A 16,705-nucleotide genomic window follows, 5' to 3' on the forward strand; every position below is an offset into this window, starting at 1 on the left:
GTGAATTTTTTTGCCACAATAAAACAATTATAAATCATTCCTTTTTACTTTAGCCTTCCCCTTTAAAAATGAAACTCTACAAACAATGTTAGATCCGGAGTCAAGTTCCGGGGTGAAGACTTGAAGATTTGTAGACAATACAATGCTCGATTGAGGAAATATCAACATAACATACTTGTTTCTCAAGTGTCCTACACTTCTCAACTGCAGAGTGTGGTAAATTCAGTTTGCCACCCTCCCATTGATTCTGTTTACACCTCCCGCTGCTTCAGAAAAGCAGACAGCATTATCAGAGACCCTTCACATCCAGACCCTTCCATCAGGCAGAAGTTGCAGAAGTCTGAAGACCTGCACATCCAGACACAGGAACAGCTTCTTCCCCACAGCTACTACACTCGTCAACAACTCTTCCTTGGACTGATCTGTTCCCTGTAAAACATTATTCACGTTGCCCTATGCTGCTCTTGTTTGGCCTTGCTCCACACTGTAACCAATCACTATTTGTTGATGTACCATTATCAATGTACTCTGTTGATTATTCTTTTGACTACCATGTTGGTACTGTGTACTTTCCCTTGGCCACAGAAAAATACTTTTCACTGTACTTTGGTACATGTGACAATAAATATTAATCAATCAAGTCTTAGTATTACTCAAGGAATCATAGAATTTACAGTGCAGAAGGAGGTCATTTGGCCCATCGAGTCTGCACCTGCCCTTGGAAAGAGCACCCTACCCAAGCCCATATCTCCACCCTATCCCGACACCTCTATCCTATCCCTGTAACCCCACCTAACCTTTTTTGGAATTATAGGCTCTGATACATAGTGATCATTATACAGGAGAAGGAAGGTCTAAACTTAGAAACTTATTTTTGTCTTTTGAGGTCCTAAGCCTACAAAAGTATGGGTACAACAAACCAGTCAATATTGATGCTGAATCAATGAAGGTAACTTCCGAGCTCCAAGGACAGAAATAGTAACAATGTACAGCATCAGTGTGTTTAACCAGTTCACTTGAATACAATCCAAAACCTCGAAAAAGTTGCTCTATTTCATGAAGCATGATAAATATCCTTTGAAGGAAGGAAGGCCTGGAACCTCATGATGGGCGTGGAAGGTCCCTATTCTACAAAAGCTGGCCTGCAAACATACACCATACCCCAAGCCAACATTCATTTTGGGCATCATTAAAGACCAATAAAATTCTTCCATATCTTTGCCAAAATCTTTTTTTGGAGAAAGCACTTAATCGTATTGCTGCTAGTCATGGGTAATAACTTTAAATAGCTGTGTGGACAGCACCGAGTTGCAGCTGTCTTTAAAAAGAGTTAAGGAATGGCATTGAACAATGCTCGCCTGTTAGTGCTGTGAAAACCTCTTGTGTACAAGAGTTGCATCCTTAAGACTTCACACCACTATACCTTATCTGCAATTTCTATATTCCTCTGTGGATTAAATCATTGTCAATGTTGCTTTGTTTAGGAATTTCAAATGTAACAGCTTGTAGTTTAGGTATATATAGTTTTAATAGGTCACAATTTTACATACCATGCTTACATATTAATCCATCAAAAAGATTCAGCTACACCAACAAAAGAGGCAGACTTCACTTTTTAAATAACACATGCACTAATGGGTTAGAAGACCTACTTCACACATACTCCATGTAAAGCAATGTCTTCAAGCACAATCTGGAATCAATAGCCATATAGGTGTAAAGTGAATCTGTCCTGTTGTGGGTTCCATGATACATAATGTTCTTTAAGTTATCAAAATTACCGCCTTGTCCATTAATATAAACAAAATGAATACTGTACTCTTATTTGACATATTTCTACAATAATCTGCAATACTGGGTACGGAAGCTGCTTTACTGCTCGTATTACGAGCCATGTCTGATATGGGTTTTCTTTAAGTAAAAACTCATCCAATTTACAATGTGCTTGGCACCTGAAATTGAAGCTCAACAACATTGAGGGAGTTCTGCTCATCGTTATGATGCAAGTGTGAGGTGCAGTCATTTGCACAATCAAAGCGATTCTGAACAGACCAAAATTTAAATATTTGATCTTAATAAGGCAACTTCTATAAAATGCCCACTTGAAATTTCATATACATTATAAAATACCCATCTAAAATCTTAGCCCACACCACCCCTAGGTGCTTCCAAAGTGAGCACAAATAGTGTCTTCTTAACAGTCAACTTTTCGATGAGTACTGAAGCAGGAGGATCCTATTTTTGCTCCTACCATTACATAGTGTTACGTCTTTGAAACAAAGTCAAGTAAGATTCAAATTGCATGATCCTTTTCTGCCACTGTGCACTGATTATTCTTTGCAGCAGATTAGGGGCAATTCCTTTATGCTACAAATGGTGCACACTGTGCTTTTCTGAGTGACTGAAATGGCAATTTAGTGTTACCTTTTAGTTCCCAACACTTGAAGGCTGTGGGAAGAAGTACATAGAGCAGTCTCTGCACCAACAAACAAATGCACTAGACTAAAACCGTGTACCTAATGGGATGCGCTCCTCCAAAAATATATTCCAAATTTGCTGTATTAGTTCCTTTGTGATGTGCAGATCTTGCACTATTCAGGAAAGGAGGGCAGTGTTAAAGTGCCGTACTGTGGGGAAACAGCAGTCTTGCACTACTTATTAGACAGCCATTTTCAGCAGACTTGATTTTCTTTAGAGTACCAAAAAATTGTCCCGTTCGAACTCATTAGAAACACGTGGTACTGCACGCCAACAATAAATACAGTACTAGAATAGAAAACATCAACTTTGCCAGAGATCAGAGGATATTTAAAATAAACCATGTGCAGTTATTCTGAACAGTGTCATTTGATCCTATACCAGTTTAAAATCTCACACATAGACAAAGTTAGTCTGAGCTCCTCTGATCATTCCTACAAAGTGCAAAATGACAATGGCGAGGCTGATTGTATTACAGCAACGCAGAGACATGGGTATGAGCAAATTATGGCGTGGACGCGGAGCAGTGCTGGTCAGCAGCAGCGAACGTGTGGTCGAAGCGGTGGGAGCTCCGGGGGAATTTCAGGCTCCGGCTGCAGCGATAGGATGCTATTTGATAACTCATGTCTGGGTACGTCGTGCATCTGAAAATTAGGGAGGAGATAAAACAGTATGTTTCCTCAAGTTTCAAAATCAACCACGAGAGAATCCAGGCAAACAAATGCAAGCACAACTTCAACTTCACACAATAATAAACACTGCTATAATGCTTAATCATTTCTTTGTCATTTTCGAAGACACTGTTCAGTATTATAGAATGTTCTAGTACAAGAAAGAGAGATACATTTAAGGAGACGTTAGATAAACACGGGAGAAATAAAATAGAAAGCTTTAATGACAGGGCTAGAGGAAGAGGACTGAGGAGGTTCATGTGAATCATAAACACTGGCTGAGAAGTTGTTAGAGTTGTGGAACACATTGGTAAACAACTTGGATAAGATTGCACTTGGGTCTGGTGCGCTGCAACAATATTAGTCATTGGCCATTCCGCAAAGCTGGAGCATGTTCGCCTAGGCAGCAAGTGAGAACACTTGCTTCATGCTACCGAGAGAGGGCAGCCCTGAAATTGGATGTGGTGTTGTTAAAATTGCAACGCAGTTTTTCTTGCAGGCTAACCAATGATTTTTATGTTCATCTGCTGGGTTTGATAGGAAATAAACTGCAAGCGCTATACATCACTGGGCAATACATGACAGCAATACCTGCCACAAACAGTCAATATCCTGATGCATCATCCATCAGATCATATTTCTTTGAAAGTGGAAGGAAAAGATAGAGATAAAATCAAAAGCAGATTGATACAAAGTCTTTTTTCCTCAATTGCAGATTTCTGTCCACAAACGACAGGCCCCTCGATCATGGCCAACCCATTTCACACCCCACTCCTCCCAGCACCACGATAGATCTCTCCTTGGCCTCACCTTCCATATGCAACATATCATCCATCTCTATTTACACTAAGTACAGCATGATGCCACCAAACATACCTTTCCCCCTCATCCAGGCGGTTTCCTCCGCCACACCCTGGTCATCCTCTCAATCTCCTCCAACACCTTCTCCCCTTTCCACTGAAGGAATGTCTATGAGGAAGTCTCCTCTGCATTGGGGAGACCAAACACAGATTGGGCAATTGCTTTGCTGAACACCCTAATGGAAGCTTGAGGATCGGCGCTTCACCTTTTGATTAGGCACTTTACTGCTTGATACTCAGCAATGAGTTCAACAATTTCAGATCATAGCCACCTCCCCATTTTCCAGTCAGCAATTGTTGGTAATGGCTCTGCTATTTACACTTGCACCTCCTCTAGACAATACCTGGGCAAACTATGGACCACAAAATCTTCCATTGCAGCCAGTGGCTGCAGCAAGAAAGAATACACAAGGTGAACCATTGAACGCACCTTAGAATCATAGAATTTACAGTGCAGAAGGAGGCCATTCGATGCTTGCGTAACTGCTCCTGACGAATGGCAGATCCCCAAGAGCTTCAAGGGAAGATCAACGGCTGGAGCCAGAATCTATTTAGGGAGTACACCTGCCATGTTCAAAATGAGTGCGCATGGGAGCAGTGGAAAGCTGCACATGCTTAAACGTACATTCAAGGTTACTTACAGATCACTGCAGTTTTGATCAGCTGTTAGATTATGCATGTATAGACACAATTTCAAAACTTCAACTTATTTTACCCTCGAGTTTCAATACTCTTCATGAAAAGTCAACTCTTCTATCAATTTGTTTCCCCATTCTTCTCATTCCCTTACAGAAGGGGTTGATTCTTACTCGGGTCTAATGCCTTGGGTGCCTAGGACCTTTAGGTATCTACTGGCAGAGGGCTTCGCCCACTAGAATGGCTATATATCTATAAAATAAATTTTGCATCTATGTACATGTCCCATCAACCATTTACATGGTATATTCCTGGGACAGACTTATGGTGTTAGGAGTGTAAAACTTCAGCTAAGTGGAGAGAAATGAAAGAAGTTGGGATTGTTCTCCTGAGAGCAGAGAGGGTTAATAGTAGATTTAATCGAAGTGCTTGAAATCAGGAACTTTATTAAGTAAACAAGGAAAAATTTTCTTGTGGCAGCAGGGCTGGTAACCAGAGAACACAAGTGAATTTACAAACGAATCAGAGGCTAGAGGATTTGTACACCCAAAAAAAACACCACCTTTAATTCTGCTGGTGAAGGAGCGATTGAAATATTGAAGCATAAATGCTGCTAACTGAAGTGAGTCCCAAGATATGTATGACTGAAAGTGTTCACAAGCAATTTTGCTTGAATATTTTGTAATGGGCATCGCAGAGATTAGTTCTTTACGCACTTCTGAAAATAAAAGTTGGAAAAGCATCTTTGGTCTATGCCAGAGCAACTGTTAAGGTTTAGATTTTTAGAAGATGGATTATGAATGTAATAGAAAATGAAGAGTGTGTGGGTTTAGGGTAGGGTTTTGAGAAAACTGAAAATGAGGTGAGTGTCCCCGAACAGGCGAGCAATCCTTATTAATAGCTTGTATGAGGGGATCACCTAGTGCATGGAAAAGATTACAGATGAATTTGATAGCACCTCTTTTAAAATGTTCTGTGAGGTTATTAATTCCCAGCTCTAGGAATGAGACAAAAGGTACAGATCACTGTAGCCTCCGCAAGGTGTAGTGACTGCCCCCAAGATGCCATTGGTCTCCACATTTTCGCTCACTTTTCCTTCCTGTTTTTCTATTGGAGGCCCTTGTAACACCCTAATGTAGATCACAGTAAAGCAACAGTGATGTTGGCAAGACAAAAATAAAGTACTACAGATACTGGCAATCTGAAAGTGTGACACTGGGCTTTGATACCATTGTGCTGAGGGGTGGCCATCTGCAATGTTGACATGAAGCCAAGATGGTGTTCAAGAGAGGGTATATTTTGGTTTTGTTATTGTATGCAATGCATTGCTACGATGGTACATTTATGATAATAAAGCTTATATGCTTAATTATACCCTAACTTTTTCATTGTTCTTTGTTTATTGAGCATTATGGCCAATCCCTAGATGTGGCCCACCAGCCAAGAGGTTCCCCCAACTCTGCTTTGGACCAATCTTTCGTTTCTTTCCTTGTCCCAATACCACCCCTTGTCTTGCAGCATCATTCCTTCTGTTATTTAACTGCTCCTGCTTTCTAGCCCATCACCGACCTTCTCTTTTGTTTTTCCTCTTCGTCCCCATTTTCCTGCCTCTACCTTTTTTTAAACCGGCTGCATTTCTAACTTTTCCCAGATCTGGTAAAAGATAATCAACTTGAAACGTTAACTGAGTTTTTCTCTCTCTTCACAGATGTTGTCTGACCTGCTGAGAATTTGCAGCATTATCTATTTTTATTCCAGTGTTTTGTAGTTGCTGCAATGTATACGAACACCACTCATTAGTACTTTAAACCCACATTGGAATCATTTAAAAGTTATACACCACTTTTGTGTTGGTCTTTGCAATGCAGCATTCTGAACTTCCAGAGTTCCGTGAACTCAATTGCCTCTGAATTATACATAAAGATGGCTGAAGTCTTATAGTAGACCCTGATGATCTAAACCTTTGATCTTCAATTAAAATTAACTTGCCTTATTTAAGATGTCATCCACAAGCTTCAAAAAAATCTCGCTGACATTATAGTTGTCTTTTGCGCTGGCTTCACAGAACCGCATCCCAGTTACCTGCAGGGCAAACTAAGGAAACAAAAGGTTAAAGATATTTAGCAAGGCAACTGTAGCCAGAAGTTCATTTTTATTTTAAATTAAGAATGTCAATAAGGTGGCACAAGTCCATTTTAATAAGAAAAGGCACTACAGGGGTGTAGGCATGAAAATCAAGAGGAAAGAATGAATCATGGAAAAGTCTCTCTGCTAGTTTATTATTCTTTATTAGGAACAGGGTATGGCAGCTCCTTAACAACAAAGGAACTGAAAATAATCTCTCCCATCGTGTTCTTCAACATCCAGCCAGAGAAGGAAGTGACAAGCTGTTTTCTTGAACCATTGCAGACTATGTGGTGCAAGTACATTCACCATGCTGCCTGGTAGGGAGTTCCAAAATTGGGACCCAGCAACAGTGATGGGATGTCTACATAATTCAAGATGTGGAGATGCCAGCGTTAGACTGGTAAGCACAGTAAGAAGTCTTACAACACCAGGTTAAAGTCCAACAGGTTTGTTTCAAACACGAGCTTTCGGAGTGCAGCTCCTTCCTCAGGTGAGGAAGGAGCTGCGCTCCGAAAGTTTGTGTTTGAAACAAACCTGTTGGACTTTAACCTGGTGTTGTAAGACTTCTTACTGTACATAATTCAAAGTCAGGACGGTGAGTAATTCGAGAGGCTCCCAGGTACGATTCCCGGCTTGGGTCACTGTGTGGCGTCTGCACGTTCTTGTGTCTGTGTAGGTTTCCTCCAGGTGCTCCGGTTTCTTCCCACAAGTCTTGAAAGATGTGCTTGTTAGATGAATTAGACATTCTGAATTCTCCCTGTGTACCTGAACAGGTGCCGGTATGTGGCGACTAGGGGCTTTTCACAATAACTTCATTGCAGCGTTAATTTAATCCTACTTGTGACAACAACACTTTCCATCACTTTGTCAATGATCGAGAGTAGACTGATGGGGGTGATAATTGGCTGGATTGGATTTTTTGTACACAGGACTGTTTTCCACATTGTTGGATAGGTGTCAGTGCTACAGCTGTATTGGAACAGCTTGGCTAAAAGGGGTCCTAGATCTGGAGGAAAAGTCTTCAGCACTACTGTCAGGTTATTTTCCAGGACTACCTTGCAGTACCGCAGATGTTTCTTGATATGATGTGAAGTAACTCGAATTGGCTAAAGACTGGAGGCCACTTGCCACTTTTGGAGAGAGTCAGAACAGTAGAATACAAGTCAGAAGCCGCAATAATCAAATTGCATAATGCATACCAGAAGTGACGTCACCGTGGTAGAAAAATGGAATGAAAAAGGTTAGTCCGGAATATTAAAATCTGAGAATAAGAGAAGAATGCAGATTCAAGATAAAGATAGATTAAAGACTGAGGTTTGGAACTTGTGACCAGTGTACAGGAGAGACATATGTTGGAAGTGTAATGGAGTTGAAATTCAAAACATCTCCCTGCAAGGAAAAAGACTAAATAGTCATCTGTAATTATCTTGCAATCTCAGTGTGTACGCTTACCACCGAATATCTCAGTTTCCATGTCAATGGTAAACACTAGGATTAACTCCTTGTGGTTACAGCTTGAGCAAGAGTTTTAAATGAAGGACTTTCCCACCAGAGCTACTCTGAGAAGTCCCACATCATGACAGAGTCATATTTAAGGATTGTTTCTTACCTTTTCTCCCTGCTGTCGAGAGATTGTTCGGTCAACTTCACAGTCTAGCTTGTTTCCCACTAATAGGAGTTCTGCATCTTCTGAAGCATACTGTGTATCACAAAACAAGTAAATGAATTTTTGTTTGGAGTAAAACGTGGTTGAATATATGCAAGGACCGTACAAATAACCTGGACAGGTAGAAAGACTGGAGGCATTTTGTTGCTACAAAATTAGCAACATGCGATCCCTACGGACATTGGGGGAGTGTAAAATGAGTACAAGGCAAACAATCCAAACATATGACTATTGAGTTCTAATAATCGCAAAGTGCTACTAAAACAACATGGTAGATCTATCAGATGGTAAGAAAAATTACTGGCTTAGCCTGCAATGCCCATGTTCAGTGAAAAAAAAATGGGCACATTTATATTGCACCCATCCTGAGGAAATCTCAAAAACACAATATATCCAATTCATTATTTGTTTGTATTTTATCAGTCATAGGACGTGGCCTTTACTGGCAAGCCCAGCATTTATTGCCCGTCACTGGAGACGACTAAATGTCTTGCTAGGATGCTATGGATCTAAAATCACATATTGGACAAAGACAAGATTTTCTTCCCCAAGGAAATTGGTGAACCAGATGGGATTTTGGCACAATCTGGTAGTTTCCCTCCTTATTCCAACTCCATATTTAATAATTGTATTTACACTGCCCAGGTGCAATACTGGGATTTGAACTCATGTCACTGGATCATTAGTCTAGGCCTCTGGATTCCTAGTCCAGTAACATTGTCACCATGCTACCTCTTATAACCCACACAAGACCTACGGGGTTGGAGCAATCAGTCCCCCGTGAGTCTCACCAAATACAAGCTCTCCCACTAAGGGAGCGGATAGCCTGAGGACATTCACAATTGAGATCAGTATAGTCGGCCAGGTATGGAACCGACAGCGCAGACCCGGCTGTGATCTGATGTATATTGTAAATATAATTGCTTTGCAGTGAACCAAGTTTTCTTTTGACCATCTTAGTTTGGACTAGTTTCTGGTCTACAAAATTGGCAACGAGGACACAACTGGATTACTGTTGATGATGCTACACTGTCACCTTTTCATCACTGGACTAAGGTTAGAGAATTTTTTTTCAAATATGCCTTTGTTCGGAAGATGAGACGTGTTCGACGCAAGCTCAGAGGATTGGACACAGTACGCAGAATGCATGAGTTTACACTTTCACAGATATTGATGGACAGACAGTAATATTGCTGACTGCTGGTGGAGCTCATACTTATGGAGTGATGTGGAGGCAGTGGTGTAGTGGTATTGTCGCTGGACTAGGAATTCAGAAACCCAGATTCATGCTCTGGCGACTCAGGTTCGAATCCCGCCATGATAGATGGTAAAATTTGAATTCCATAAAAATTTGGAATTAAAAGTCTAAAGGAGACTGTGAAGCCATTGTCGAAAAAACCCATCTGGTTCACCAATGTCCTTTAGGGAATGAAATCTGTTGTTTTTAACCTGGTCTGGCCTACATGTGATTCCAGATACACAGCAATGTGGTTGACTCTTAAAATGTCCTCGGGGATAGGCAATAAATGCTGGTCCAGTCAGCGACACCCATATCCCGTATACGAGTAAAACAAAAAGCCGAACATATCCCGCAGCTCTGGGCACTAAAACGTTTGAACAACTGGTGACCCTAGTGGCGCAACACTTCAGCCCTAAACCACCTGGTATACTACAGAGGTGCTGATTTAAAACAGCAGAGGACCCCTGGAGAGTCCATAAGCCAGTTTTTGTCGAGGGTATGAAAACTAGCTGCATTTTGTGAATGCAGAACTCCCTTTCCAAAACGCTGTGCGAGCGTTTGGTCTGTGCCATAAATAACATGGATACTCAAAGGAAGTTGCTAGTCGCACCAGCCCTAGACCTTCAGCAGTCCGTCCAAATTTTGCTTTCCTGTGAAAACGCTAAGAGGGAGTACAAGAGATCCAGGGAATGGAGATAAACATCAAAGGATGTGCCTCCTCTATCTGAGCTGCCACCCCACTCCCCACCCTTGATCGCGCTGCCCAGCCCAGCTCGGCTCTGCACTGCCCAGCCCAGCTCTGCGCTGCCCAGCTCAGCAGGACATGGGCGAGTACCATAGGGGTGAAGCCCATTGGTTAAGGACTGAAGTGTCCCAGCGAGATACCTCCCCAGAGTCTGTAGAAGAGCCCGATGCAAGCGGACATAGGAGCCGCAGGTAGTGCAAGGCACGAGTCAGCCAGCAACCCTGCTTCCCCACCAGAGGTAGGGGCTAACCGAGGGCTCACACCTTTCATGTGAACCAGCCAGAGAAGGAGTACATGAAGCACCCCGAGTGGCCCCTGTAAAGATAACTGTGCAAGTTAATGTGCATCCATTAGACATGGACCTCGACACTACAGTTATTGGGAAGCAGACCTTCGACAGGATAAAGACACGGCAGTTAGATCTGCGGGACACCGAGTCATGATTCACGACATAGACCAGCAAACCATTAGCCATTGCTAGAACACAATGACTCCAGTGGTTTACGGGCGGCAGGTGGTGCGACTTCCGTTGATCATAGTCAAGGGACACGGCTCCAGCCTGCTAGGCACAATTGGCTAAAACGCCTCTTCCTGGACTGGCAGCAAATTTTCCGAATGTGATCTAGGGGCCGATACGAAGTGCTAGAAAAATACCCTAAGGTTTTCCAACCAGGACTGGGGAAAATTAAAGGGGCCTTGGCAAGAATGCAAGTCGACTCGGATGCCAAACCACGACACTTCAGTGCTCGCCCGGTGCATTACAAATTGTTAGCAAATGTTGAGGCTGAACTCTGCTGACTCAAAGGCCTTGGAATCATTAGACGAGCACGCTTTGCCGATTGGGCAGCATAGGTGGTCCTGGTACTCAAACCGGATAACATTGTCAGACTGTGTGGGAACTATAAGTTGACGGTCAACCAGGCCTCCCGGTTGAATATTTACCCTATGCCCCGCATCAAGGGCCTTTACACAAAATAGGCCGGTGGACACTCATTTATGAAGCTTGATATGAGCTATGTATACGTACAGTTAGAATTGGACCCTGCCTCCCTACATATATGTCACTATAAATACCCATAGAGGCCTACACAAGTACACCAGACTACCCTTTGGAGTGTCATTCGCTTGTGCTATATTGCAGAGGATAATGGAAAGCATACTGCAAGGTTTGCCTCGAGTGGTACGGTATCTGGATGACATATTAGTCACAGGGGAAACTGAGCAGGAACATTTAAGTAATTTGGATGAGGTTTTCCATAGTTTCTCAGAGATGGCTTTCGCCTGTGGAGAGAAAAAAGCGGATTCCACGCGAGGGAGGTTGTGTACCTAGGTTACCGAGTAGACCCCAAGGAGTTGTACCGAGTCACAGAAAACATACGGGAAATTCAGAAAGCTCCTATGCCCGAAAACTCCACCAAGCTGCGGTTTTTTGGGGGGATTGGTGAACTATTACGGAAAGTTCATCCCCAGCCTCGCAACTATGTTAGCCCGACACCTCCTTTTGAAAAAGAACCAGGAATGGATGTGGAAAAAGCAACAGGAAGCAGCATTCACACAAGCAAAATAAAAACAATTGACTTCCTCAGGCTTGATAACACACAATCATCTCGCCAAACAACTAATAGTCATGTGTGACACGTCACTGTACGGCACAAATCCCTGAATGGACACAGATTGACCCGGTCCTATCAAAAGTGCGACACATAGTCCTATATTGGGGTCAGCATAGCAGGCTGCTGACCGAACTACGGATTTTCTCGACAGAAGAAATGTGCAGCTTTAGCCTAGAAGATGGCATACTTGTGGGGGACATGCACCGTCGCCCGGTCAAGGGCCAAGACCCGATTCTGAGGAATCTGCACATCGGGCACCCTGGGTGTCCAAAGTGAAAATGCTTGCCTGAGCGATGTTTGGTGGCCAGGTTTAGACACAGAGATAGAGGAGTTGGCCCAGCAGTGTGACGTATGTCAGGCACAACAAAAGATTCTACCAGCTGCGGCCCTTCATCCGTGGGAATGACCGAGGAGACAATCGGGGCGGTCCCTATTACCCGAGGGAGAACATGTTGGGCCTGTGCCTTGTGAACCTTCTCTGGACTGCCTCCAATGCCAGTATACTTTCCTTAGATAAGGGGATCAAAACAGTTCGCAGTATTCCATTTGCCTTCCCAATTACTTGAACTTGCATGCTTACCTTTTGTGATTTACGCACGAGGACCCCCATGTCTTTCTCCATTTAAATAACATTCAGCTCCTTTACCTTCCTGTCAAAGTCCATAACTTCACATTTCCCTACATTATATTCCATCGGGCAAGTTTTTGCCCTCTCACCTATCCTACCAGTTTCCCTCTGTAGACTCTGTGTCATCCTCACCATTTGCCTTCCCACCTTTGTCTCATCCGCAAACTTGGCAATAGTGCATTCACTTCCCTCGCCCAAGTCATTAATATAGATTATGAATAATTGTGGTTCCAGCACAGATCCCTGCGGCACTCCACTAGTTACAAATTACCATCCTAATAAAGTTCCTCTTATCCCAACTCTGTCTTGTCTTAGCCAATCCTCTACCCATGCTAACATATTACTCCCCCCCCCCCCCCCCCCCCCCCCCCCAACATCCCATGCTCTTACCTTATTAAGTAGTCTTTTGTGCAGCACCTTCCCTAACACTTTTTGGAAATCCAAGTTTATTACATCTACTGGTTCCCCTGCATCTATCCTATTTGTTATTACCGCAATGAATTTTAATACATTTGTCAGGCATGATTTTCTCATCATGAAGCCATGCTGACTCAGTTTGATTATATTATGTATTTCTTAATGCTCTGTTATTACATCCTTTAAAATTGACTCTTAACATTTTCCCAATAACAGAAGTCAAGCTAACTGGCCAATAGTTACATGTTTTTTTGTCTCCCTCCTTTTTTGAATGAAGGCGTAATATTGACAGTTTTCCAATCTTCTGGGATTGTTCCAGACTTTAAGGATTCTTAGAACATTACTACCAGTACATCCACTATCTCTGCAACTGCTTTCTTTAATCCCTGGCTAAAGTCCAACAGGTTTGTTTCGAATCACTAGCTTTTGGAGCACAGGCTCCTTCCTCAGGTGATTTACCCGAGGAAGGAGCAGTGCTCCGAAAGTTAGTGATTCAAACAAATCTATTGGACTTTAACCAGGTGTTGCAAGACTTCTTACTGTGCTCACCCCAGTCCAACGCCGGCATCGCCACATCATGGTTTTCTTTAATGTCCTGGGATGGAACCCATATGTTCAGGGAAGATATCGGCCGTAAAACATTTGTACTTTTTCCCTCGTGACATAGTTGTATTTATTTCCTCCTGCCCTTCTGCCCCGTGGTTACTTATTTTTGAAATGTTATTAGTGTCTTCTACCATGAATAAAGAAACGTACAGCACTGGAATAGGCCCTTCAGCCCGCCAAGCCTGTGCCGATCATGATGCCCTAACTAAAAAGAAAACTTTCTGCTCTCACTCCTAACCCCTATTTCCTTCCTATTCATGTACCCATCCAGATGCTTCTTAAATGTTGATAATGTGCCTGCTTCCACCACACTCTGGCAGCGCATTCCAGGCATCCACCACTCCATGTGTGAAAAACCTACCCCGCACATCTCCCTTAAACTTTCTCCCTCTCACCATGAACCTGTGCCCCCTTGTAATTGACACTTCCACACTTGGAAAAAGCCTGACTATCCACCCTGTTTATGCCTCTCATAATTGTGTAGACCTCTGTCAGATCTCCCCTTAGCCTCTGTCTTTCCAGTGAAAACAATTCTAGTTTATTCAACCTCTCCTCATAGCCAACACCTTCGAGACCAGGCAGCATCCTGGTGAACTTCCTTTGCACTCTCTCCAAAGCTTTCACGTCCTTCTGATAATGTGGTGACCAGTACTGCACACAATACTCCAAATGCAGCCTAACAAAGGTTTTATACAGCTGCAGCATGATTTCCCAACTCTTGGATGATTATATTATGGGTGTGGCCACCTGTGTTGCTACTTTTAGGAAACTGTGGTCCTGCACACCCAGATACCTCTGTATGTTAATGTTTCTAAGGGTTCTGCCACTTACAATATAATGCATACCAAGATTTGATCCTCCAAAATGCATCACCTCGCATTTGTCCGGATTAAATACCACCTGCCATTTCTGTACCCAAGTCTCCAATCTAGCTATATTGTATTCTTTGACAATCATCGGCATTATCAGCAACTCCAAGCTTCGTGCCATCCAAACTTAATAATCAGACCACCCACATTTTCTTCCAAATCATTTACATATACTACAAACAACAAAGGTCCTAGCACTGATCGCACTGATCCCTGCGGAACACCACTAGTTGCAGTTTGCCATTTAGAAAAACACCCTTCCGCCACTGCTCTGTCTTCTATAACCAAGCCAGTTCTATATCCATCTAACCAGCCCACCCGAATTCCATGTGATTTTAGTTTTTGTACCAGGCTGCCATGTGTGACCTTGTCAAATGCTTTATTAAAGTCCATAGAAACTACATCCATAGCCCTTCCCTCATCAATTTTCTTTGTCACCTCTTCAAAACACTCAATCAAGTTGGTGAGACATGACCTTCCCCGTACAAAACCATGCTGCCTGTCACTAACTAGTCCATTTTTCTCCAAATGTGCATATATCCTGTCCCTCAGTATATTTTCCAAAAGCTTCCCCACCACCAACGTCAGGCTCACCGGCTTAGAATTTCCTGGATTGTCCCTGCTTCCTTTCTTAAACAAGGGAATAACATTGGCTATTTTCCAGTCCTCTGGAACCTTGCCTGTGGTCAAAGAGGATGTGAATATATCTGTTAAGACTGTAGCCATTTCTTTCCTAGTCTCCCGCACTCACCTGGAATAGATCCCATTCGGCCTGGGGACTTATCTACTTTAATGCAATTTAGGATACGCAACACTTCCTCCTTTGACATATTGACGTTCTCAGGGGAGTTCACATATCTATCCCTGACCTCAACACCAGTCATGTCTTTCTCCCTGGTGAATACTGATACAAAGTACTCATTAAGGATTTCACCCACTTCCTGTGATTCCACGCATAACTTCCCTTCATTGTCCTCAAGTGAGCCTACTCTTTCTCTTGGTCCTAATATATGCATAAAAAGCCTTGGGGTTCTCTTTGACCATGTTTGCTAAAGACATTTTGTGGCCCCTTTTAGCCCTCCTAATTCCACGTTTAAGTTCCATCCTACTTTCACTGTGCTCCTCAAGGGCATTGTCAGTTTTTAAGGTGCCTCGACCGAACATATGTTTCCCTTTCTCTTTTGACTTAGCTTACAATTTCCGTTGTGATCCATGGGTCCCAAATCCTGCCATTTCTACCCTTCATGTCTGGGGACATGCCTGTCCTGCACTTCAATCAACTGGCCCATATGTCAGACGTGGATTGGCCCTCAAATAGCTGCTCCAAATCCACATTCCCCAGTTTTGATCTAATTTGGATGTAATTGGCCTTCACACAATTAAGCACCCTCACCCCTGGGGCACTCTTGTCCTTATCCATGAATACTCAAAATCTTATGGAATTATGGTCACTAAGCGAAAATACTCCTCCACTGAAACATCAATCGTCTGGCCTGGCTCATTCCCCAATTCCACGTCTAGAATGGCCCCCTCCTGGTTGGATTGTCAACATACTGTATCAAAATGCCCTCCTGGACACATCTAACAAATTGCTCTCCACCCGAGCACCTGGCTGTAAGGGATTTCCAGTCAATGTGGGGGAAGTTAAAATCGCCCATCACACCTACCCTGCTTTTTCCACACCTTTTCAGTGTCTGACCGCACAACTATCCCTTGGTCTCCTGCGGACTGTTGGGTGGTCTGCAGTACACAACATTGTGATTTTACCCTTCTTATTCCTGAGCTGCACCCATAATGCTTCATTACAAGATGCCTCCAATGTATCCTCTCTCAACACAGCTGTGATCTGCTTCCTAATCAGCAATGCAACGCCAACTCTTTTGTTTCCCCTTCTGTCCCGTTGAAAACAACAATATCCCGGAACGTTAAGCTGCCAGTCCTGTCCCTCCTTTAACCATGTCTCCGTAATTGCAATCACATCATAGTTTCATGCAGTAATCAAGGCTCTCAGTTCATCTGTTTTACCTGTTATATTTCTTGAACAAATGCTCTCCAGACATATAGTCCCACTGAGCTCTGTGGCTTCCCTCTGCCTACTTCTACTCTGCGCTATGTTTATCTCAGTCTCGCTTTTCTCCCCAGTCTCTAC

General features: G+C 43.0%; 1 protein-coding gene across 1 annotated transcript in view; it reads right to left on the reverse strand.

Annotated features, from left to right (window-relative positions):
- Positions 1 to 1,509: 1,509 nt before the first annotated feature.
- rab12 (RAB12, member RAS oncogene family) overlaps positions 1,510 to 16,705 on the reverse strand; it is a 32,720-nt gene continuing 17,524 nt past the window's right edge. The window contains exons 4-6 of the mRNA XM_038808712.1: positions 8,382 to 8,471; positions 6,635 to 6,739; positions 1,510 to 3,122 (exon numbers count right to left, since the gene is read on the reverse strand). Coding sequence (XP_038664640.1) covers positions 3,012 to 3,122; positions 6,635 to 6,739; positions 8,382 to 8,471 — 306 coding nt within the window. The 3' untranslated portion in view covers positions 1,510 to 3,011. The remainder of the gene's footprint in view (positions 3,123 to 6,634; positions 6,740 to 8,381; positions 8,472 to 16,705) is intronic.

This window comes from Scyliorhinus canicula, chromosome 10, assembly GCF_902713615.1.
Source record: "Scyliorhinus canicula chromosome 10, sScyCan1.1, whole genome shotgun sequence".
Taxonomy (NCBI): Eukaryota; Metazoa; Chordata; class Chondrichthyes; order Carcharhiniformes; family Scyliorhinidae; genus Scyliorhinus; species Scyliorhinus canicula.